Source organism: Dendrobates tinctorius, unplaced genomic scaffold, assembly GCF_039654945.1.
Source record: "Dendrobates tinctorius isolate UK_male_01 unplaced genomic scaffold, ASM3965494v1 ptg000060l, whole genome shotgun sequence".
NCBI lineage: Eukaryota > Metazoa > Chordata > Amphibia > Anura > Dendrobatidae > Dendrobates > Dendrobates tinctorius.
Window position 1 is genome coordinate 16,230,162 of NW_027361728.1, and position 24,876 is coordinate 16,255,037.

Consider the following 24,876-nt stretch of genomic DNA (forward strand, 5'->3'; position numbering starts at 1 on the left):
ACGGAGGGATATTCTTGAGTAAAACCTGTTTCAATTTGTAGTGACAGAGTCTGTCACCCCATTTTCGGCCTATGAGCTGCCGGCACTGCCATGAGGGGCTTATCTACAGAATTCTGTAATGCTGTGGATAAGCCGAAAATGGGGTGACAGATTCCCTTTAAGAGGAAATGTGTAAATGTTTTAGAGTGGCCTAGTCAAAGTTCAGACCTTAATACAATTGAGAATCTATGATCAGACTTGAGGATTGCTGTTCATCAGAGGAAAGGAGGAGCTGGAGCAGTATTGCCTTGAGGAAAGGGCAAAAATCTCAATGACAAGATGTGGAAAGCTCAGAGAGACGTATCAAAAGCGACTTGCAACTGTAATTCCCACAAAATGAGGGTATACAAAGTACTGACTTTAGGGGGTTAGGAGGAGTTGGGGTGGATTGCACAAAGAAGTTTTCAGTTATTTTGTCCTATTTGTTGTTTGCTTTGCAATAAAAAGAAAACCAAATGTTCACAGTTGTAGGCATGTTACTTACATGAACTGATGCAAACTCAAAAAAAACAGAATAAAAACTTGGAGATTACATACATTTTAAATGGTGAAAGGGGAACAGAAAAAAAGACTAAATATTTTTGTGTTTGGTTCCCACTAACTACATTGACGGATTGAACCAAAAACCCATACCTCTGTACACAACCTGTGCACTTTGCATGAAGATTATGTCGCTGTCTATGCCTGTCCTTGTGTTTTAGTATGCTGGGCTTTGTGCAGCGCCGACGTTTATCTACTGTCGGCGGTTTTGTGCTCCCCGGGACCCCCACATACCTTATAACGCAGGTATCCCGGTGCACAATGCATGCTGGGCCCCCCAACGTCATCGAGACCTGATTGGTTCAGGTCCTGGTGACGTCAGCGTCACAGCAGCCAATGAGAGAGCTCGCTGGGAAAGCTGCTTGTTTCCCGGCTATCTCACTCATTGTAACACCACTTCTCTGATCTCACACCGATAGAGGAGAAGCAGCGTTACTGTGTGACTAGATTGCTACCTGGCACAGCTGTGCCAGGCAGCGATCTAGTCACACAGTAACGCTACTTCTCCTCTGATCATCTGTCAGTGTGACATCAGAGGAGAAGTGGCGTTACTATGAGTCAGATCGCAGGGCAGCGATCTTGTCGCAAAAAAAAAAAAAAAGTAAAGAAAAAAAAGCAGGTATGCAGGTTAGAGCTAGGTTTATGGATGTGTTGGTGTGAGGTTTGTGGTTAGGGTTGGGATTAGGGTTAGGGGTGTGTTGGGGTTAGGGTTGGAATTAGACTTGGGGGTTTCCACTGTTTAGGCACATCAGGGGCTCTGCAAACGCAACATGACGCTCGCAGACCATGCCATCAAAGTCTGCATTGCAGAACGTCACTACTTCCCTTCCGAGCCCCACCTTGTGCCCAAACAGTAGTTTTCTCCCACATATGGGGTACCAGCGTACTCAGGACAAATTGGACAACAACTTTTGGGGTCCAATTTCTCCTGTTACCCTTTTGAAAATAAAAAATTGGGGGCTAAAAGATCATTTTTGTGGAAAAAAAAAAATTATTTTTTATTTTCATGGCTCTACGTTATAAACTTCTGTGAAACATTTGGGGGTTCAAAGTGCTCACGACACATCTAGATAAGTTCCTTAGGGGGTCTAGTTTCCAAAATGGGGTCACTTGTGGGGGGTTTCCACTGTTTAGGTACATCAGAGGCTCTCCAAATGCGACATGGCGTCCGATCTCAATTCCAGCCAATTCTGCATTGAAAAAGTCAAACGGCACTCCTTCCTTTCTGAGTTCTGCCATGTGACCAAACAGTGGTTTAGCCCCACATATGGGGTATCGGCGTATTCGGGAGAAATTGCACAAAAAATTTTGTGGTTCAAAATTAAAAAAATGGTTCTGAAGTAAAACATTTGTGAAAAAAAAGTTAAATGTTCATTTTTTCCTTCCACATTCCATTCATTCATGTGAAGCACCTGAAGGGTTAATAAACTTCTTGAATGTGGTTTTGAGTACATTGAGAGGTGCAGTTTTTAGAATGGTGTCACTTTTGGGTATTTTCTGTCATATTGACCCCCCAAATTCACTTCAAATGTGAGGTGGTCCCTAAAAAAATGGTGTTGTAAATTTTGTTGTAAAAATGAGAAATCGCTGGTCAACTTTTAACCCTTAAAACTTCCTAACAAAAAAAAAATTATGTTTGCAAAATTGTGCAGATGTAAAGTAGACATGTGGGAAATGTTATTTATTAACCATTTTGTGCGATGTCACTCTCTGATTTAAGGGCATAAAAATTAAAAGTTTGAAAATTGCAAAATTTTCTAAATTTTGGCAAAATTTCGATTTTTTTTTTTTAACAAATGAGCACAAGTCATATCTAAGAAATTTTACCACCATCATGAAGTACAATATATCACGAAAAAACTGTCAGAATCAGCAGGATCCGTTAAAGCGTTCTAGAGTTATGTCCTCATAAAGTGACACTGGTCAGAATTGAAAAAACTGGCCCGGTCACGAAGGCAAAAACAGGGTCTGGTGCGAAGGGGTTAAAGATACATGTGAATATATTGTTTTAGTAATCCAAAACAAGCTCTCTATAATATGACTTACTTACATCAGCTCCTTCCAGTGACTTCTTCAGCACAGCCACCACCTCTTCTTGGAAAGCAACTTCATCCACACATTTGGGACGGCTGCACAGAAACCATATGATGAATATAAGACGAAACAAAAAGCACGACATACAATCACAATCAGGAATTCAAGCCATGTTTCTTACTCTGTCACACAAAATTAACGTAGGTTTTGTAGTCAATTGCGGTAGTCGAGTAGAGTATTAAAAGGTTTATAAAACCAAAGAAAAACAAACAATTACAATAAAGGATACTATAAAGATAAGAAAATACAATGTTACTTTAGCGTGCCCTCATATGGACAACTACAAACATTACACCCAATACAAAATATGAAAGAAAAAAAAAAAAACACAAGGAAGCAAACCTGATTACCAGCCAATCCGAAAAGACACAGGACTTTTACCCAATATAGCAAATATGGCTTTTGAGAAAACAAATCTCATGACACCCATGTGGGTGCCATCAATGGAAACAAAGAACAAAAATAAATCAACCACCACAAAAGTGTATCCTTAGGGTATGTGCACACTTTGCGGATTCTGCTGCGTTTCCGCAGCGGTTTTGGGCCTGTGGAAACGCTGCAGATTCTGCAGCGTTTTACAAACCCTTTATTTCCTATGAAAATAAAAAAAACATGTGCACATGCTGCGGATTTTTCCGCGCGGTTTTGCTGCGGTTTACAATCCGCAGCATGTCAATTGTTTGTGCGGTTCTGCTGCGTTTCTGCACCCATTGACTTCCATTGAGTCACGCAATTCCGCAGCAAAACCGCAGAGATAAAAATATCTGCGGTTATTGCTGCGGAATTGGGTGAAAAAACGCAGAAGGAAGTGATGTCAGTAGGAAGAGGAAGTGCGTGGGCGGAGTGTAGGGAAGAAGAAGGAAGTCGCCATAACGTCATGGAAGGCTACCGTCGCATGGGGATCGATGTGGGCCGTCTCATAGATTTGGTATGTATGCATGTATGTGTGTGTGTGCGTCAGTCTGTGTGCGTCTGTATGTGTTTGTCTGTGTGCGTCAGTCTGTGTGCGTCAGTCCCCATGCGACGGTAGGCCCACAATTGTGCTCAGTCGCTGTATGGGAGAGTAGTCCCTGCGGCGACCGTGCACAATTGCTCAGTAAAGGGTTAAAAAAAAAAAATACATGACACATACAATACACATACAACATACAATAAAGGACATACAACATAAACATACTCACCACATAGCGATGCTCCTGCCGTTTTTCATGGAGTTTTCCGGTGTTCGGGTGCTCCGGGACCTCGCTTTACGGCAATGTAGCTGCGTGTGACCTTTCCCACGCAGCATTGCCGTAAAGGAGAGTACCGGAGTCAATGAACTCCGGTAAACTCTCTCACGCATGCGCAGTAACACACTGCAGGAGCTTAGCTCCTGTCAGTGTGTTTCTGCAGCCATGGAGGATGGTCACATCTCAGGATGTGACTGTTCTCCATGGCAGATCGTCGTGGGACCCTCGTTTATGGACTGCGACGGAACAGGGAGTATAAATTTGGTTTGTTATTTTTAATTTTTTTCTAGGAGAACGAGGGCGTTGGATTGAGTGAAAAATAAGAATTTTTTGTCAAAAACTTGTGTTTTTTTATTTCATTAAATTTTTTTTTTTTTGGTGTCTGTGTTTTATTTCAAAATGACCTTTTTTGGATTAATAATGGATCGGCGTCTTCTTGACGCCTCTCCATTATTAACCGGGCTTAATGTCACCGATGAAAGGTGACATTAACCCCTTCATTACCCCACATCCCGCCACTGTGCGGGAGTGGGAAGAGAGGGGCTAAGTGCCGGAATTGGCGCATCTTTGATGCGCCGGTTCTGGGGCGGCTGCGGGCTGGTATTTGTAGCCGGGGGGGGGGGCCAAAATCCATGGCCCCTTCCTAGGCTATGAATATCAGCTCGCAGCTGTCTGCGTAGCCTTTCTGGCGCTAAAATATAGGGGGACCCCACGTAAAAAAAATTTTGGGTTGGGACCCCTTTTTTTTGAGCCAGAAAGGTTACGCAGACAGCTGTGGGCTGATATTCATAGCACGGCTACAAATATAAACCCTCAGCTGTCTGCGTAGCCTTTCTGGCCCTAAAATATAGGGGGACCCCACGTAAAAAAAATTTTGGGTTGGGACCCCTTTTTTTTGAGCCAGAAAGGTTACGCAGACAGCTGTGGGCTGATATTCATAGCACGGCTACAAATATTAACCCTCAGCTGTCTGCGTAGCCTTTCTGGCCCTAAAATATAGGGGGACCCCACGTAAAAAAAATTTTGGGTTGGGACCCCTTTTTTTTTTGAGCCAGAAAGGTTACGCAGACAGCTGTGGGCTGATATTCATAGCACGGCTACAAATATTAACCCTCAGCTGTCTGCATAGCCTTTCTGGCCCTAAAATATAGGGGGACCCCTCACCGTCACTGCCATACCTCCTCACTTTCACCGCCATACCCCATCCGAAGAGCCTTCGTGCTTCTATTGCGGAGGCCAAAAAAAAAAAAAAAAAAAAAAAAAAAAAAAAAATCGCTGCTGGTAGCAAATTAACTTTATTCCTTTTGTCAGCCTTGGCCTTTCAGTCACAGAGGTGGCCGGCACAGCGTCAGTCACGGCTCGCTGTGTGACAGTGTAAATCCAACACGGAATAAATAACGTGCCAGGTTGCGGTTCTTCACAGAGGCTTTTTTTTGACTTGTGCATTTATTTATTTTTTTTTTTACATATTTTTAATATTTTCACTGAGATTAGGTGTAGGGTTGGGTTAGGGTAAAAAAAATTTTTTATTGCCGTAAATGCTTTTCCCTTTTTTTTTTTTCTTTTTCTGGTAAACATAGTATTTAATGATTGTAATCTCTACATTGTAGGTCCGTGATTTTCAAGCCATATGGGACCCTTCTGACGAGGCCTACAAGGACCGCTATTACCGGGATCACTGCTGGACCAAAGTGTTACGCCGGCTGTATCCTGACTGGGATTCGTGTAATAATGCTACACAGTTGCAAATTGGTAATTCAAATCTTCGCTGACACTACAAAAATAGGTGTACCTAAATATTAGAATTAATGTTTTTGGTTTTTTTTGGTTTAGAGAAAGATGTCAAGCAACGATGGAGATCCGTGAAGGACAGATTCCATAAATATGTGGCAAGCTGCAATAAAAGTGGATCGTCTCCTACCCGACACTCGTTCCCTTTTTATGAGGAACTACAATTTTTGTTAACTGGCCGGACACTGCGTAGGTAAATGGTTTTTTTTTTAAATAAAAAGTATTTTTAAGCTATCCATCCTCTCTTTGTAGGTGGTATGACAGAATTGGCTGTGTATGCAATGCTTCATACAACGCCACCGTTATTTTTATTTGTTGTGCCCACATAGAACAGCATAATAGAGGAGATGTGATGAATTTCCCTCTCCACTATGTGTAAAAACTGTGGAGGTTGTAGAGCTACGTCCCTGGACACGTGTTTTGTCCCCACAGCATGTCGCTTGTCTTGTGTTTGCACTGTGTCTCTACAAGATTAGTATATATTATATTGACATTATGCTTTTTTTTCCTAAAACAGCACTCAAGGCAATATTGACCCTCCGGCAGAGGAAGATTCTGAAGAGGCTTCTGGACCTTCAAATGTAGCTGCTGTGACCGGTTCTTCAGCTGGTGAACATGTTGCTGGTGCTGCCCCATTGTCATCAGATGCTGTGGCATCGGCTTCCACCATTGCTGAAAATGGTTTGGTAGCGGAAACAGTTAGAGGAAGGGCTGGCGGTACGGTGTCAGAACAGCCCAACCAAAAAAAAACAAAAAAAAAAAACGAGGATAAAACAATCAAAGCCGCTAATGAGACGCAAGCCATGATAAAGAGGTCTAGCACGGAAGACGAATTTGATTTTTTTGCTCTCCAAATTGCAAACAAGGCTCGCTCCCTGCCACCGGATCGCCAGAACATTTTCACAAGCCTGGTACAGATGTCGCTTACAGCGTTACATGATCCCGCACCGATTTTGCCGTATGATGAAATTTTGATGTCCGTGTTAGGACTTTTCAGAAAAAAAAACCAAGGCCAACCACTAAATGCCCAATCTCAAGGCAGTCACCCATACACAACTGAGCTGCTAGGTCCCCCACCAAATCATTACACTCAGGACGCAGCAACAAACTATGGGTACTACCCACAGTACCATAATTTAAACTAAATAAAGTTTGTGGCTGACATTTTTGTTGTTGGGCCAAAATGTTGTTGGCCATCTGTTCTCTTTCACATTGAAAAATTAATTACAATGTTTGTAATAAAGTTTATTGTTTTTCAAATAAATTTTTATTTGAAAATTTACTTTGTGTTCTTTCTCTAAATTCGAAGGGGCCTAAACTACGGCTACATATGGCCAGTGTCATGGGTACATCCTGACAACACTACTGTGTAGATTCAAACTATGGTGATGCTGTTACGGGACTATGGTACCTAGATAATAAACATGACCTAGTGCAAATTTAAAAATGAGGTCCAAAACATTATCAATTTAAAAAAATTTTTGGGCGTAAAAGGATACATAGAAACTATAATTCTAGCCTAGGATATCATACCACTAATTGATGATTATATAATAACTCCAATCTGTAAGGGCAACTCAATAGACAGACAACAAATACACCAAATGTGTTCAACCAATCCAAAAACTTTAGTCATGCATTACGACAAAGTTAAGCACAAAAAAAATTTCACTTGTGCACAAAGGTGTAAACATTTTATTTTAACATCAGCTTTAAATAACATCTTAGTACATCCAAAATGTTACTCATATATGGTGGAGAATCAGGCCAGGACGCCCGACAACATGGAAGAAAGTAACCAAATTGAATTAAGTGCCAGTCATGGTAAACTAAGCGGATGGGCAGTATTAATGGCTGATTCCAGCCAAGGTACTTAGCAGGTTGAAATAGGTGCTCTAACCAAAGAGGAAGATTTTACAATATTCAAGATGAGGCAAACATGGCTCAATGGCCGGTCCCAGCATCCCCAATAGTACATCCTGAGTCCAATCAATAGACCACCGGTATAAAAGTAAAAACAAACGTTTAATTATCCATAGTGGTGGTCATGTGGTCCTGGCGGTGCCCATCGATACGATGTTGTTATCAATCCACCAAATAAAAACCAAAAAACGGGTCCTTCTTTGCTGCCGCTCAACTTCTTCTTGGATCTTTCACAGCTGTTCAGACTGCTCAACACCAGCACAGGAGTATTGCCAGTGCACGGCACCTTGTGGACTCATAAAATAGTCAGTAAATGTTTCTCTCACACGCACACCCGAGTTGGATGGTCTTCCCACATGGCGCACTGGATTACATTGTGGCTGCTGGTACTCCACATCTACCTCGGAGCTGTACTCACGAGCATAGTTGTGGAGTACACAGCATGCCTTAATCACGGTGTCAATGGTGTCAGGATCCAACTGGATGGCAGTGTGAAAGATCCTCCACTGACTAGTCATGATCCCAAAGGTGCATTCCACATATCTTCGTGCACGACTCAGCCGATAATTAAAAATCCTCCGCCGGGCAGTCAGTCCCCTTCGTGGGTATGGGCGCAGCAGGGTGGTCATTAATGGAAAGGCCTCATCCGATACCATCACAAAGGGCACTGGATGTGTGGAACCCGGCAAAGGTCTTGGGGCTGGGAGCGTTTCGCCATCTTGAAGAATTTGCTGTCCAACATGTGATGTTCGCAACACCCGAGAATCCCCAATACTGCCATAGGCACCAACGTCGATGGCAACAAATTTGTAATGTGCATCAGCCACCGCCATCAGGACCACCGAAAAATACTTCTTGTAATTAAAGAAGCGTGATCCTGATCGTGGTGGCTTCTGCACTCGTACATGTTTACCATCAACTGCACCTATGCAGTTTGGGAAATTGGCCACAGACTGAAAGCCTGCCGCGACCTGCAGCCAAGTCTCCTCGGTTGGGGAAGGCATTACCATGGGCTGCAACTTCTGCCAGATGACGGCACATGTGCACCTCACAATTTGATAGATGGTGGATTTACCAACTCTAAATTGGAGGTGTAGGGATGTGTAGCTCTCTCCTGTGGCCAAAAACCTGAAAAGAAAAAAAAATAATTAGAAAAGTCACACAAAAATGTACTGTAACGTGTCAGCATGTATGGCCGCTATAAAACGCCTTTGATGTCTTCTATGAAGTATTCTATGTTGTGGCAAACAACCAGGTGTAAAAAGAAAGCTGGAAAGAAACACGCTGACATGTACATAGACCCATTAATTATAGTGTGTCTACCTGTGTCAGTGTCTACGTTACATGTTCCCAATATAATAACCCCTACCGGATACACTGATGTGTGAAAGGGCCGTAATGACATTCTAAGCGACAATTATTTACTTACCGCAAGGTGATGAGCAGCCTTTCCTCAGCAGTGATCGCCTTCCTCATGAACGTATCAGCAAATGTAATATGAGGACCCAAGACTTCAAGCAGATGATCAAAGGCGGCGATTGGAAGCCGGCAGAAGGACACAAACTTTTCAGGATATCTTCAAAGTAAAAAAAAAAAAAGGTTAATAATGATTACATACTTTTATACACATTTTACATAGTAAAACTGCTTGAGTTATTTTACAACTTACCTCCTCAAATCATTATAAAGAACGTTAAAATGCCCTTTGTCGGTTCGGTCGACTAAGAGTGGGTGCACCCAAAATTTACGTCCTTGATTTCTCCTTCTGCGCTGCTGCTGCTGAGCCTAAAATAAAATTTTACATTTAGTAGACAGCACACTCAAAAAACAGACATGCGAACCATTTTCTGATTCATAACCCTAATCACATAAATACTCGTAATCAAAAACATAATATAAAGTCTGAATTCACAAACGACAACAATCCAAAATGTATTCATAATCCAAACAAAACTACAACCCTAATCCAAAACCCAACCATAACCCTAATCCAAAACCAAACCATAACCCTAATCCAAAACCCAACCATAACCCTAATCCAAAACCCAACCATAACCCTAATCCCATACCCAATCCATAATCCCATACCCAATCCATAATCCCATACCCAATCCATAATCCCATACCCAATCCATAATCCCATACCCAATCCATAATCCCATACCCAATCCATAATCCCATACCCAATCCATAATCCCATACCCAATCCATAATCCCATACCCAATCCATAATCCCATACCCAATCCATAATCCCATACCCAATCCATAATCCCATACCCAATCCATAATCCCATACCCAATCCATAATCCCATACCCAATCCATAATCCCATACCCAATCCATAATCCCATACCCAATCCATAATCCCATACCCAATCCATAATCCCATACCCAATCCCAAGTCTATATTATCCAAACACTAATCAATAACCTAACCCAATCACAAGCCTAATCCTAATTACAGCCATATAACCCTATTACCAACAAACCCCAATCCTATCCACAATGGAATCCCAAACATAATCACGGTCCTTATCCCAAAAAATTTAAACTCAAACATCATCAAACCCTATTACCTGCTCTCTATGCTGCATCAGGATTTCCAGCAAACACCCCAGCATGAGGATTCTGAACGGCCTGCGGACCATTTGGCGCTGCACGCTGAAATCTTCATCCCGCTGGGCACTCTGCTGCTCATTTCTGTCAGTCATCATTCTTATTGGTAAAAGCAAAATGGAGGCTGGGGGGGTTGGAGCAGGAAATGACATCACCTTTTTTTTTCTTGAGTACAGTATTGTCCAACTTTATTTAATTTCTTCTAGTGCAAAACCGCAGACAATTCTGCCAAAAAACTGCAGGAAAAACCGCAGAAAAAAACGCACCAAAACCGCACATGCGGTTTCTGCCAAGAGGTGCGGTTTTGTCAACAAAAAAAAAGCAGGGAAATTTACTACGTGTGCACATAGCCTTAGTGTATAAACAGCTTTACATAGTGTTAATGCAATGGTTGACTACTAATTAACCAGTCTGGTCTACATTACACAAAAAAAAAAAAAAAAACAACAACTGAAGAGGAATGTATAAATCCGACAGTCTCTGAAAGAACAAAAGATTCAAATTGGAAATCTTTATAACAATAGTGCAATTTGTTAAAGGGATTTCAAGGTTTTATCACGAAAAACTCTGCAGACATGTGAAGTGCGCACAGTGCTGCAGTTTTCGATGGACGCCTCCTGCATAGCACAGCGGGCACACACCATGTATGGAACAGGCTCAGCCCTAGAGCCCTCTACACTACCCAGTACCCGACATAGAATCTACTGTTACATCCTACCAGGGCTGTGGTGTCCATATTGGTGGAGTCAGTATAAAATGGACCAACTCAAAATATATATAATAAATTGGTACAGTGGTTCAGTGCAGGATATGCTGTAAATGATTTCATAAGAATCTGGGAAAGTTATGAAATGTCCTATAAATGTCTGTTCCTAATGTAAGGATCTCGGCTTTTAGCTGAGATGAATCTGTGCTACACTTTATGTACATGCTCAGTAGTGAGCCAGTGCTGTGGGGACGGAGTCAGGGAAATTGAGGAGTTGATGGTTTGTCTTACCACCTCCACAGTCCTGCATCCTACATCAGGAAGTGGTTAAATAAAGATTCCGAAAACAGTGAAAGATTGATCTAGAAAATATACGTATAATCTTAGGAATTTTCATTCTACAAGGAGTAACATTTATTTTCTGGAATCAGAATACATTTAAGAGGCCAAAATCACACAACAGTTTCTTTTTTCATATCTGAGAAAAACGGCACATTTCTCTCCCATGCATGTTTTTTTTTCCCTCAGAAGTTTTTAAAACGTGACAATTTATCAAATAATAGGCATAAAACGGGTGTTTCCATTTTTGATCTATTTGTGTGAAAAGACTGAAGAAACTATAGGTTTTTGTGCTGACAGGACGAGTCAGCACACAAACAGGAACGCATGTGGGAATGCAGCCCAAGTCATAGTGAAGCTGGAGTGGCTCCTAACAGCTATGTGGTGTATAAAGTCAGGACTCCACCAATCTGATAATGATGGCTTATCCTCAGGATTGGGCAACAATTTATACAACTGGAAAACAATAACAGCGTAAGGTTTTTTGCACACATTGAGTAAATGGATGCAGAAATCTCTGGCAGCACTATTTCTAAGTCTTTGGGCAGGAAAAACACAGCTGCAAGAGAAGTCAATGGCAAAAACCGAAGGGCAAAAACGCACAGAGAATTGACATGCTGCAGATAATTTATGCACCAAATCTGCAAGTCACAAATAAGCAACGTGTTCATGAGACTTCAGGATTCTCATTCACTTTGCAAGTATCAGGACTGCTTCAGGTTTTCATAGCAAATCTGCAAGGGAAAAAAACGCACCAAATCTGCAAAGCATGCCCAAGCCCTAACACATTAAGACTGTTTTCACATTTGCATCTGTTTGCGCACAGAGTTTGATCCACATGCGTCATGCGTACATATATTTAGCAGGTGTATACAGGGACATGCGTTTGTATGCGCTCGCTTCGGTCTGCGGCGGTGTCCGGCAAAACGCAACATGTTGCATTTTTTGAGGCGTCAAAAATCTGTCAAATATGCGCAGGCAGATGAGCGCATAAAAAAACCGCATTAGGCTATGTGCCCGCGTTGCGTGTTAAAACGCACACTGAAAACCGGACTCCTTCCCAGAAATTGCGCGGTTTTTTCCGCGCGATTTCACAGCGATTCTGTTCGCGATTTTGCCACGATTTTCTCAAGCACTTTCCAAGCGATTGACAGGTTGGTCACACTCGTCAAACATAGTGTTTGACAAGTGTGAGCAGCTTTTTACTATGGAGGCCACCTATGCGGCATCAATAGTAAAAGATAAAATGTTAAAAAAAAAAAAAAAAATCGGGGTATATTTACCTTCCGACGTCCTGCGCTGCCATCTCGGGCCTCAGCGTTCCCAGTAATGCCTTGGGAGACCTGTGATGACGTTGGTCTCGCGTTACTATAGCGATCTCGCGAGACCACTAGAGTCACGCGAGACTACGTCATAACAGGACCTTGCCGCAAGGCATTACTGGGAACGCTGAGCCCCGGGAAAGCAGCGCGGGACGTCGGAAGGTAAATATACCCCGATTTTTTTATTTTTTATTCTTTTTTTTACAGGGGTATGGTACCCAGGGCCTGGAGGACAGTCTCCTCTCCTCCACACCGTGGGTACCAACCGCACATGAGACGCTTAACTTCCCGCATGGTGGGCATAGCCACATGCGGGAAGTAAGCGATTCTCATGCATTCCTATGGGTGAGGAATCGCGGCAATTCTTTGCGATTCCGCACAAAAGAATGATCATGCTGCGATTTTTTCCGCGATGCGTTTCCGCCACGGAAAAAAGCGCAGCATTAGCACAGCATGTGCGGAATGCCATAGGAATGCATGGGGTGCGTTCTATACAAGATTTTTAAACGTTTTCACCCCGAAAATCGCAGCAAAAACGCTTAAAAATCGCATCGTGGGCACACAGCCTTACTGTCTATGGGAACGCATGCGTACGCAGGGGCATGCGTACGCAGGGGCATGCGTACGCAGGGGCATGCGTACGCAGGGGCATGCGTATGCATGCGTTATTCAAAATACATTTAGAAATCCCATGAGACAGGCCCATTTTTGTCTGATGCCATATCTAACGCATGCGCATAAACAATGCAAACACATGCGAAAATGCATACAAGCGCATGCACACGCTGTTTTTTTCATCATGCGTAAGATGATGCACATAAAAAACGCTGTGTAAACATGTGTTTTGCATGCATTTGCGGATGATACGCTGCGGACTCAAATGCTAATGTGAACCTCGTCTTACACCAGGGGTTGAAAAAGCTATGTCACACTGACCAGAAAATCAGCACTGGTAGTTTGCTCTTGTTTACTAGGCCTCAGTCACTCTGAATTATGTGTGTCCTCATCTCTGGCGACATCCAGTTATATCTCTCTCCACAGAACTGATAACAATCCATTTACACTAATTGTAGGAAAATACACTCTAATTTAGTCATGTCACAAGCACAGCACCTAATCGGCACCAAGATTAAGACTGAAAAAAGTAGGTTCTCTAATTTTTATTTCAACCAGATTTCAGCACTTCACTCTGTTCCCCAGGAAGCAATTGCACCCCCGCTTGTAATGAACTGCCTGTAAACCCTGGGCAAGCCCTAGACAAGCTCCTCATTTTCTCCCAACAATAAACACCCCACAAGTTAATATGGTGCATGCGGTTATAAAGGAGCTGCAGACAATCACTGAGCTCATCAACTCATGTGATCTACATCGGTAGAGCAGCTGAGCTCACACCGATTGGGCACTGTAGACGCGTCACCTCTGTAGCCTTTACAAAAATCACCAGAGCAGTGGCAGAAAAGACCCAGGGGAGGTGAGTACAAGTTCATTTTATTACTTCTCAAAGCCACAACTAATTTATAATTAAAAAAATAAATAAAAAAAAGTTGACAGGATAATCCCTAATTCAATTGAATTTAATTAGAGTAGTAATTGGACAGGTTGTATGGGACTGCCAAATGTCCTGCAGTTTATCTGCACCATGTCACACAGGTGACATTGCACCAGCCCTGAGAAACCTAATGCCGTGCCGCAGGAAGGTAAGAAATTTGCGGGGTTCCCGTCTACAGGTTAATGTTTTCACAAGAAGTAGGACATTTGTAGTTGTATTTCTACATAAGTGGCAAAAAAATAAAATACATTTTTTTCGCAAATTAAAGAACAACTTCTTGTCATACCCCTCGCAATACAACCATGATACCTTTTGGGCTGTCTTTAAAGGGGTTGTCCACTACCTTCCTCGCCATCACCGAAACCTGGCTCACCCCTTCTGACACAGCCTCTCCTGCTGCACTTTCGTATGGCGGCTTCCACCTTTCTCACACCCCCCGCCCCAGCAGCAAACATGGTGGAGGAGTTGGTTTTCTCCTGTCAGATACCTGCTCCTTCACCCCAATCCCACTGCCACTCTCTGTTACCCTCCCTTCCTTTGAGGTGCACTCTGTGCGCATCTACTCCCCCTCCAACCTCCAACTGGCTGTCATCTACCGCCCCCCAGGGCCAGCCACCACCTTCTTTGACCACTTCACCACCTGGTTACTTCATTTCCTTTCCGCGGACATCCCTACTATCATCATGGGCGACTTCAACATCCCCATTGACACTTCCCTCTCAGCTGCCACTAAACTTCTATCTCTCACTTCCTCCTTCGGCCTCACTCAATGGTCTTCTACAGCCACCCACAAAGATGGCCACACACTGGACCTCATCTTCACCCGCCTCTGCTCCCTATCTAACCTCTCTAACTCACCTCTTCCTCTCTCTGACCACAACCTGCTCACATTCTCTTCCCTCTTCACTCCATGTCTACAATCCCCACCCCACAAACTTTCACACCCTCGCAGGAATCTTAAACACCTTGACCTACACTCATTCTCCGAATCCCTCCTCCCTCTTACAGATATAAGTTCCTTACACAATGCGGATGACGCTGCCGCTCTATATAACACCACAATAGCTGTAGCTTTGGAATCCGCTGCCCCACTTACACATACCAAAACTCGCAAAATCAACAGACAGCCCTGGCACACCAGCCTGACCAAAGAGCTGAGGCGAGCTTCCAGGGCTGCTGAGCGCAGATGGAAAAGATCCCACTCCAACGAGCATTTCATCGCATTCAAACAGTCCCTCACTACTTTCAAGACCACACTCGCCACAGCTAAACAAACCTACTTCTCATCTCTCATATCCTCCCTGTCTCACAACCCTAAACAGTTATTCAACACCTTCAATTCTCTCCTCCTCCCCCCAGCACCTCCTCCCTCCCCACTCATCTCAGCTGAAGACTTTGCCTCATTTTTCAAGCAGAAAATTGATAACATCAGGGACAGTTTTGGTCAACAACCCCCAGAGCCCTTCCTCCCGACTTCCCAGCCCTCCACCTTCAAAACCAACTTCTCCACCATTACAGAAGATCGACTCTCCACTCTACTCTCAAGATCACATCTCACCACCTGTGCACTCGACCCGATCCCATCCCACTTCATCCCAAACCTCACCACAGTCTTCATCCCCACCCTAACCCATCTCTTCAACCTATCACTAACAACTGGTGTTTTCCCCTCAAGCTTTAAACATGCCTCCATCACACCTATCCTCAAAAAGCCCTCTCTTGACCCATCCTCTGTATCTAGCTATCGCCCTATATCACTTCTCCCATACGCCTCCAAGCTACTGGAACAACACGTCTACCTTGAACTGTCCTCCCATCTCTCTTCTTGCTCCCTCTTCGACCGCTTACAATCTGGCTTCCGGTCACACCACTCCACTGAAACTGCCCTTACTAAGGTCACCAATGACCTCTTAACTGCCAAGAGCAAGCGACACTACTCTGTCCTCCTCCTCCTGGACCTGTCGGCTGCCTTTGACACAGTGGACCATTCCCTATTATTACAGACCCTCTCATCCCTCGGCATCACAGACTTGGCCCTCTCCTGGATCTCATCATACCTAACAGACCGGACATTCAGCGTCTCCCACTCACACACCACCTCCTCACCTCGCCCCCTATCTGTCGGAGTCCCACAAGGTTCAGTCCTAGGGCCCCTGCTGTTCTCTATTTACACCTTTGGCCTGGGACAGCTCATAGAATCTCATGGCTTTCAGTATCATCTTTATGCTGATGACACACAGATCTACATCTCTGGACCAGATATCACCTCCCTACTAACCAGAATCCCTCAATGTCTGTCCACTATTTCATCCTTCTTCTCCACTAGATATCTGAAACTCAACATGGACAAAACAGAATTCATCATCTTTCCCCCATCTCACGTGACCCCCCCTACGAACCTATCAATTACAGTAAATGACTGCCCACTCTCCCCAGTCCCACAAGCTCGCTGCCTCGGAGTAATCCTTGATGCTGATCTCTCCTTCAAACCACATATCCAAACCCTTTCCACTTCCTGCCGACTTCAACTCAAAAATATTTCACGCATCCGTTCATTCCTCACCCAAGAATCTGCAAAAACCCTAGTCCATGCCCTCATCATCTCTCGCCTTGACTACTGCAACCTCATGCTCTGCGGCCTCCCCTCAAACACTCTCGCACCCCTCCAATCTATTCTAAACTCTGCTGCCCGACTAATCCACCTGTCCCCCCGCTATTCCCCAGCTTCTCCCCTCTGTCAATCCCTTCACTGGCTCCCAATTGCCCAGAAACTCCATTACAAAACCCTAACCATGACATACAAAGCCATCCACAACTTGTCTCCTCCATACATCTGTGACCTCGTCTCCCGGTACTTTCCTGCACGCAACCTCCGATCCTCACAAGATCTCCTTCTCTACTCCCCTCTTATCTCCTCTTCCCACAATCGCATACAAGATTTCTCTCGCGCATCACCCCTACTCTGGAACTCTCTACCACAACATATCAGACTCTCACCTACCATCGAAACCTTCAAAAAGAGCCTGAAGACCCACCTCTTCCGACAAGCCTATAACCTGCGGTAACCACCGATCGACCAAACCGCTGCACGACCAGCTCTACCCTCGCCTACTGTATTATCACCCATCCCTTGAAGATTGTGAGCCCTCGCGGGCAGGGTCCTCTCTCCTCCTGTACCAGTTATGACTTGTATTGTTTAACATTATTGTACTTGTTTTTATGTATACCCCCCTCACATGTAAAGCGCCATGGAATAAATGGCGCTATAACAATAAATAATAATAATAATAATAATAATAATACTATGGCAACCCCCGTCTTGATCAAAATGTTTGGATGGGGACGAAGTGGCCGTGCATACCAGGATGGGGACGAGGGGACAATGGATACCAGGATGGGGACGAAGAGGCCGTGCATACCCGAATGGGGACGAGGGGACAATGCATACCCAGGCTTATACTCGAGTCAATAAGGTTTCCCAGTTTTCTTTTTGCACACCCCACTTTTGAATTTCCACAAAAATGTAAAATAACCAATAAAGTCCGTTCAACTTCACAATTGTGTTCCACTTATTGTTGATTCTTCACCAAAATTTTACATTTGGTATCTTAATGTTTGAAGCATGATATGTGGGAAAAGATAAAAAGTTCCAGGGGGGTCGAATACTTTCGCAAGGCACTGGAACTATGAGGCGGTCAAGTTTGGTCAGGTGACCAGTGACTGGTATATGCATTGGATGTGATGATTATCTGAATTTGGCTTTAAACCCTTTCTTTAGTGTGGCTCAAAACGTGCCAACATTATTGGCACAAAAAAGGTTCCAATACCAAAAAACGGTAGAATAGTAGGACAAATATCTAAAATGTGCCGAATTTATCATGCACCATTGACCATTGTGGTAAATGTGGCGTACTTTGTCAGTTTGTATGCTAGTAACTGCACCATAGCTCATGAACTGTTGCCTACACGTTTTCTTTTTGTAAGGCAGACTGGCAAAAATGCAAGAATCACCAATACTAGGGAAGTAATCCATCTAATATATAAAGCTCAAGTGTATGTATGTATGTCCGGGATTGGCATCCGCACCGTCGCAGCTACAGCCACAAAATTTGGCATAGTCACGTCTGGACCCCGAGAGTGCCCTAGGATATGTTGTGAGGCGAAATTTTAACCCCACGCGTTCCAATTCACCAAACAATTTTGCCCCTATCTACATAATGGGGAAAAAGTGTATCAAGCCCCGCCCCTCATTACGATGTCATAATGGTTGCCATGGCGACGCTGATGTCATCATAGGTTGCAAGCCCCGCCGCTCACTATGATGTCATAATGGTTGACTATGGGATGGAGGATGTGTGATGGGTATATGGGCACTGGACTATGGGATGGAGGATATGTATGACGGGTATATGGGCACGGGACTATGGGATAGAGGATGTGTGATTGGTATATGGGCACTGGACTATGGGATGGAGGATATGTATGACGGGTATATGGGCACGGGACTATGGGATGGCGGATATGTATGATGGGTATATGGGCATGGGACTATGAGATGAAGGATGTGTGATGGGTATATGGGCATGGGACTAGGGGATGGAGGATGTGTGATGGTTATATGGGCACTCGACTATGGGATGGAGGATATGTATGATGGGTATATGGGCACGGGCCTATGGGATCGTGGATATGTATGATGGGTATATGGGCACGGGACTATGGGATGGAGGATAATTATAATTTGCTATAACTAACCACAGTTAGTTAGTATGCCCAGGCAGCGCCGGGCTCTTCAGCTAGTTGTTCATAAAAACCATAACTTAATATAAATTGTACCCACTCAGACTTTACTCTAAGGCAGGGGTGGGCAATTAATTTTCCTGAGGGGCCACATGAAAGCCGTGACTGTTGTGGAGGGCCGAACCAATAGGCCAAAAATAATTCTGCTTAATATTAATATCGATGTTTTATAATTATTATATTATTGATAATTTTATTAATATTAATTGTATCAGAATTGTATATTGAGCAGAATTAAGTATGCTGACATCCCCCTATATATCGTATGAGCCCCCCCAACAGCCCCTTATATGCAGCATGAGCCCCACACAGCCTCCCTAAATACACTGCATGTTGCCCCCATAGCCTCCCCATTTGCAGCATGTTGCCCCCATATGCAACACCATGTCGTCAACCCATGTGCGCAGCATCATGTCGTCACCCCCATAGCCTCCCCATGCCCACCCAAATAGCCCATACACATAAGGGGGAAAAAAAAACCACCACATACTCACCTTGTCCCATTCCCTGGTGCTGTGCTTCTCTCCCTGCCTCCAGTGCGCGGACTCTCAGGAGTAAACAGCCGACGGGATGACTTCATTTCATCGTGTCAGCTGTTCCACACGCTGAATGGTGGAGGAAGTGGCCAGAGGCCCCTCCTCCACCAAAGGAGCCAGCAGTGCTGCGCAGAGCCGAGGCGTAGATGGAAACAGCGAGTGGCCAGGCGGATATCGTGCAGCCCGTGAACCTCTGTTTTCCAGCCCCACGGCTGTCTCGGTCCGCGGGCCAGACTGAGACAGCCAGAGGGCTGGATGTGGCCCGAGGGCTGCACTTTGCCCATGTCTGCTCTAAGGCAATGTTCACACGTTGTGCTTTTTTTCTGCAGTCAAAAACTGCTCTCTTGGCAATAAAGAAGCCACTTACAAAAAATACTTTTTGCTGTGGTGTTTTTATTGTCTCTTGTGCATGCTAATAAGTTTGCCCCCCACCCCAAAAAAAAAAACAACGCAACTTCCTTAGGTTTTTGCACCAAAACCTGATACCTGCATTTTCTTGCTGCATTTTTGCAGTTACTCATTGCTTTATATAGGTAAAACACTGAAATAAGCGACATGTTTCAGTTTGCAAAAACGCAGCAGTTTTCCAATTCAGTCAGGAAAAAAGAACATTTCTGAAATCACAGCAAAAACACAATGTGTGACCATAGCCTTAGTGCAACAAGATAATCACAGAGTGCCCGGATTTTGGAAAAACTGTCCAAGAGCAGGAATAGTACTAACATAACAAAATGGCAAATAATTATTTGCAGGAGATTGAGTAGGGTATCACATTATGCTAGCACGTATCTAGCTCTAAGCACTCATTCAGACATTAGTTTTTTCATGCACAGTACAGACCAAAAGTTTGGACACACCTTCTCATTCAAAGAGTTTTCTTTATTTTCATGACTATGAAAATTTTAGATTCACTCTGAAGGCATCAAAACTATGAATTAACACATGTGGAATTATATAATTAACAAAAAAGTGTGAAACAAATGAAAATACTGTATGTCTTACTGTATATTCTAGGTTCTTCAAAGTAGCCACCTTTTGCTTTGATTACAGGTTTGCACACTCTTGGCGTTCTCTTGATGAGCTTCAAGAGGTGGTCACTGGAAATGGTTTTCACTTCACAGGTGTGCCCTGTCAGGTTTAATAAGTGGGATTTCTTGCCTTATAAATGGGGTTGGGACCATCAGTTGTGTTGTGCAGAAGTCTGGTGGGTACACAGCTGATAATCCTACTGAATAGACTGTTAGAATTTGTATTATGGCAAGAAAAAAGCAGCTAAGTAAAGAAAAACGAGTGGCCATCATTACTTTAAGAAATGAAGGTCAGTCAGTGCGAAAAATTGGGAAAACTTTGAAAGTGTCCCCAAGTGTAGTGGCAAAATCCATCAAGCGCTAAAAATAAACTGGCTCACATGAGGATCGCCCCAGGAAAGGAAGACCAAGAGTCACCTCTGCTGCGGAGGATAAGTTCATCCGAGTCACCAGCCTCAGAAATAGCAGGTTAACAGCAGCTCAGATTAGAGACCAGGTCAATGCCACACAGTTCTAGCAGCAGACACATCTCTACAATAACTGTTAAGAGGAGACTTTGTGCAGCAGGCCTTCATGGTAAAATAGCTGCTAGGAAACCACTGCTAAGGACAGGGAAAAAGCAGAAGAGACTTGTTTGGGCTAAAGAACACAAGGAATGGACATTAGACCAGTGGAAATCTGTGCTTTGGTCTGATGAGTCCAAATTTGAGATCTTTGGTTCCAACCACCGTAGAATCATAGAATCGTAGAGTTGGAAGGGACCTCCTGGGCCATCTGGTCCAACCCCCTGTTCAAAGCAGGATTCGCTAAATCATCCCAGTCAGATGTCTGTCCAGCCTCTGTTTGAAGACTTCCATTGAAGGAGAACTCACCACTTCTCGTGGCAGCTTGTTCCACTCATTGATCACTCTGTCAAAAAGTTTTTTCTAATATCTAATCTGTGTCTCCTCCCCTTCAGTTTCATCCCATTGCTTCTAGTCTTTCCTTGTGCAAATGAGAATAAAGTTGATCTTCTACAATGTGACAGCCCTTTAGATATTTGTAGACAGCTATTAAGTCTCCTCTGTCTTCTCTTTTGCAAACTAAACATTCCCAAATCCTGCAACCTTTCCTCATAAGACAGGGTTTGCAGACCGGTCACCATTCTGGTCGCTCTTTTCTGAACTTGTTCCAGTTTGTTGATGTCTTTTAAAATGTGGTGCCCAAAACTGGACACTATTCCAGATGAGGTCTCACCAAAGAGGAGTAGAGGGAAATAATGACTTCACGTTATCTAGACTGTATGCTTCTGTTAATACATCCTAGAATTGCATTTGCCTTTTTTGCTGCTGCATCACACTGTTGACTCATATTCAGTCTGTGATCTATTAGTATACCCAAGTCTTTTTCACATGTGCTGTCACTTAGCCCTATTCCTCCCATTCTGTATGTTTTTTTCATTTTTATTGCCCAGATGTAGTACTTTGCATTTCTCCCTGTTAAAAACCATTCTGTTAGTTGCTGCCCACTTCTCCAGTTTATTTAAGTCTTTTTGAATCCTCTCTCTCTCTTCTCTAGTATTAGCTATCCCTCCTAGCTTTGTGTCATCAGCAAATTTAATCAGTTTACCCTCAATTCCTTCATCTAAATCGTTGATAAAGATGTTGAACAATACAGGGCCCAGGACAGAGCCCTGTGTTACCCCACTTGAGACATTCTTCCAACTGGATGTGCAGCCATTTACGACCACTCTTTGGGTCCGATCACTAAGCCAGTTATGAATCCACCTAACAGTTGCCTTGTCCATTCCATACTTAGTCATTTTTTCAATAAGGATTGTATGAGAGACTTTTTCAAATGCTTTGCTGAAGTCAAGATATACTATATCTACAGCATTTCCTTGATCCACCCAATCAGTGATACCGTCATAGAAGGAAATTAAGTTAGTCTGACATGACTTATTAGTTACAAACCCATGCTGACTCTGTTTGATCACTTCATTCTTATCCAGGTATTGACATACATGTTTAATAATTTGTTCAAAGATCTTTCCTGGTATAGAAGTCAGACTCACCAGCCTATAGTTGCCTGGGACCACCTTCTTCCCCTTTTCTGTGTGACACAGAAAAGGTGAACGGATGGACTCTACATGCCTGGTTCCCACCGTGAAGCATGGAGGAGGTGTGATGGTGTGGGGGTGCTTTGCTGGTGACACTGTTGGGGATTTATTCAAAATTGAAGGCATACTGAACCAGCATGTCTACCACAGCATCTTGCAGCGGCAAGCTATTCCATCCAGTTTGCGTTTAGTTGGACTATGATTTATTTTTCAACAGGACAATGACCCCAAACACACCTCCAGGCTGTGTAAGGGCTATTTGACCAAGAAGGAGAGTGATGGGGTGCTACGCCAGATGACCTGGCCTCCACAGTCACCAGACCTGAACCCAATCGAGATGGTTTGGGGTGAGCTGGACTGCAGAGTGAAGGCAAAAGGGCCAACAAGTGCTAAGCATCTCTGGGAACTCCTTCAAGACTGTTGGAAGACCATTTCTGGTGACTACCTCTTGAAGCTTATCAAGAGAATGCCAAGAGTGTGCAAAGCAGTCATCAAAGCAAAAGGTGGCTACTTTGAAGAACCTAGAATATAAGACATATTTTCAGTTGTTTTACACTTTTTTGTTAATTATATAATTCCACATGTGTTAATTCATAGTTTTGATGCCTTCAGAGTGAATCTACAATTTTCATAGTCATGAAAATAAAGAAAACTCTTCGAATGAGAAGGTGTGTCCAAACATTTGGTCTGTACTTTACATTTTCTATCAGTGAGAACGGTGGCTCAGTGGATAGCACTGCAGCTTTGCAGCGCTGGAGTCCTGGGTTCAAATCCCACCAAGGACAACATCTGTAAGGAGTTTGCGTGGGTTTCCTCCCACATTCCAAAGACAGGGAAAAGAATGCATGTGCAGAATGTCATTGAATATAATGGGTTGCACATTGTAAGGGTGTGTGCACACGTTGCGGATTCTGCTGCAGATCCGCAAAATTGGCCCTGCGGATCTGCAGCAGTTTACATGGTACTGTATAACAATACAGTACCATGTAAAATGAAAACCGCAGTGCCCCCGGTGCAGAATTTTCCGAGCGGATTTGCTGCGGTTTCAAATCCGCAGCGGTTTGGCACCTGCTCCATGACAGGTTTCAAACAGCAGGGGAAAACCGCAGGCTACTCCGCAGATAAACCGCAGGTCTTTTGATCTGCGGATTCAGACAAATCTGCGTGGAAAATTGCGCAGCAGAACCCACAACGTGTGCACACACCCTAAGGGTTGATATGTGTGGATTTAGCAAAATCAGCAGGTCAAAAGTCCTGCAGTTTATCACCTCTACAATGGAGGAGATGGTGATCCGCAGAAAGAATTGACATGTCAATTCTGCGGATTAGAAACCGCAGCAAATCCGCACGGAAAAATCAGCACCATCTGCACCGCGGTTTCCATTTCCCATAGGATATTATGGTACTGTACACCGCAGCCCGCAGGACCAAAACCGCTGTGGATCCGCAGGAGAATCCACAACGTGTGCACATACACTAATTGTTTTCGCGGTGAAAAAATGCGGCAAAAACGCTAAAAATCCGCACGTGTGCACACAGCCTGTCTGCATTATATCCATTCACCACATGAGGGGCACATGCCGGCACTTCTGCTAGAAGTGACTGACGTGGGGCCGACGAGGGCTGTGACAGGCAGAGTACATGAAGCCTGGAGATGGGAACTAGGAGGAAACTCACTATTTCTCCACCCAAGGGATTGGCTTCTGCTTCTTGCCGTCGGCGCCAGATGTGGAGGCTGAAGTCTTCTCCTTCAGCGGCTTCGTGTTGATGGACGTCCCGCCTTTCAGAAACGCTTGCATTGTGCTGCTGGGAGCCAGCCGTGGTGTGAGGCGAGGAGCGAGGGACGCGCTGACCGCCGGCGCACACTGCTCTCACTGCCGCTCTCAGCTTCAACTCCGGGAGCCAGCGCGCCAAAACCGCGCCAGTCACTTCCAGGTCACGTGGCTGACGAGTAGCCATGTGACCGGACCTACCAGTGACATCACTGTGTCATGTGACCGCCTTCTCGCACGCTGTGTAGAGCAGAAGAGCCGCATGTCCTGCCCAGTGCCCACATTCATGTGATGTGGATGGAACACGAGTGTCACAGACACTGGGCATAATTACCGAGCCGGAGAGGGGAGGAGGAGGCCAACTACAGGCTGGGAGACGTGTAGTAGTCACTAGAGTGCTGTATAGCAAGAGAAGATGGGGCAACTCATCCCTGCTGAGAAATACAGACAACACTGAGGCCTCTTTCACACATCCGGTTTTCAGCATCAGGCG

At 44.2% G+C, this 24,876-nt stretch overlaps 2 protein-coding genes across 2 annotated transcripts in view; one reads left to right on the plus strand and one right to left on the minus strand.

Moving 5' to 3' along the window:
* Positions 1-24,616, minus strand: part of RFC4 (replication factor C subunit 4) — a 69,242-nt gene extending 44,626 nt beyond the window's left edge. The window contains exons 1-2 of the mRNA XM_073578747.1: positions 24,289-24,616; positions 2,630-2,708 (exon numbers count right to left, since the gene is read on the minus strand). Coding sequence (XP_073434848.1) covers positions 2,630-2,708; positions 24,289-24,410 — 201 coding nt within the window. The 5' untranslated portion in view covers positions 24,411-24,616. The remainder of the gene's footprint in view (positions 1-2,629; positions 2,709-24,288) is intronic.
* LOC141092723 (uncharacterized) lies at positions 2,727-6,963 on the plus strand. Its single transcript, XM_073579118.1, has 4 exons — positions 2,727-2,813; positions 5,513-5,654; positions 5,736-5,886; positions 6,211-6,963. The coding sequence occupies exons 1-4, from the start codon at positions 2,727-2,729 to the stop codon at positions 6,836-6,838; spliced, it is 1,008 nt and encodes a 335-aa protein (XP_073435219.1). The 3' UTR covers positions 6,839-6,963.
* Positions 24,617-24,876: the final 260 nt, after the last annotated feature.

Excerpts from the sequence above, each read along its gene's own strand:
- LOC141092723 (XM_073579118.1), top strand. The coding sequence starts at position 2,727 with ATGAATATAAGACGAAACAAAAAGCACGACATACAATCACAATCAGGA. Across the intron at positions 2,814-5,512 it reads CTCTGTCACACAAAATTAAC|GTCCGTGATTTTCAAGCCAT; the intron begins GTAGGTTTTGTA and ends TCTACATTGTAG. Across the intron at positions 5,655-5,735 it reads TGCTACACAGTTGCAAATTG|AGAAAGATGTCAAGCAACGA; the intron begins GTAATTCAAATC and ends TTTTTGGTTTAG.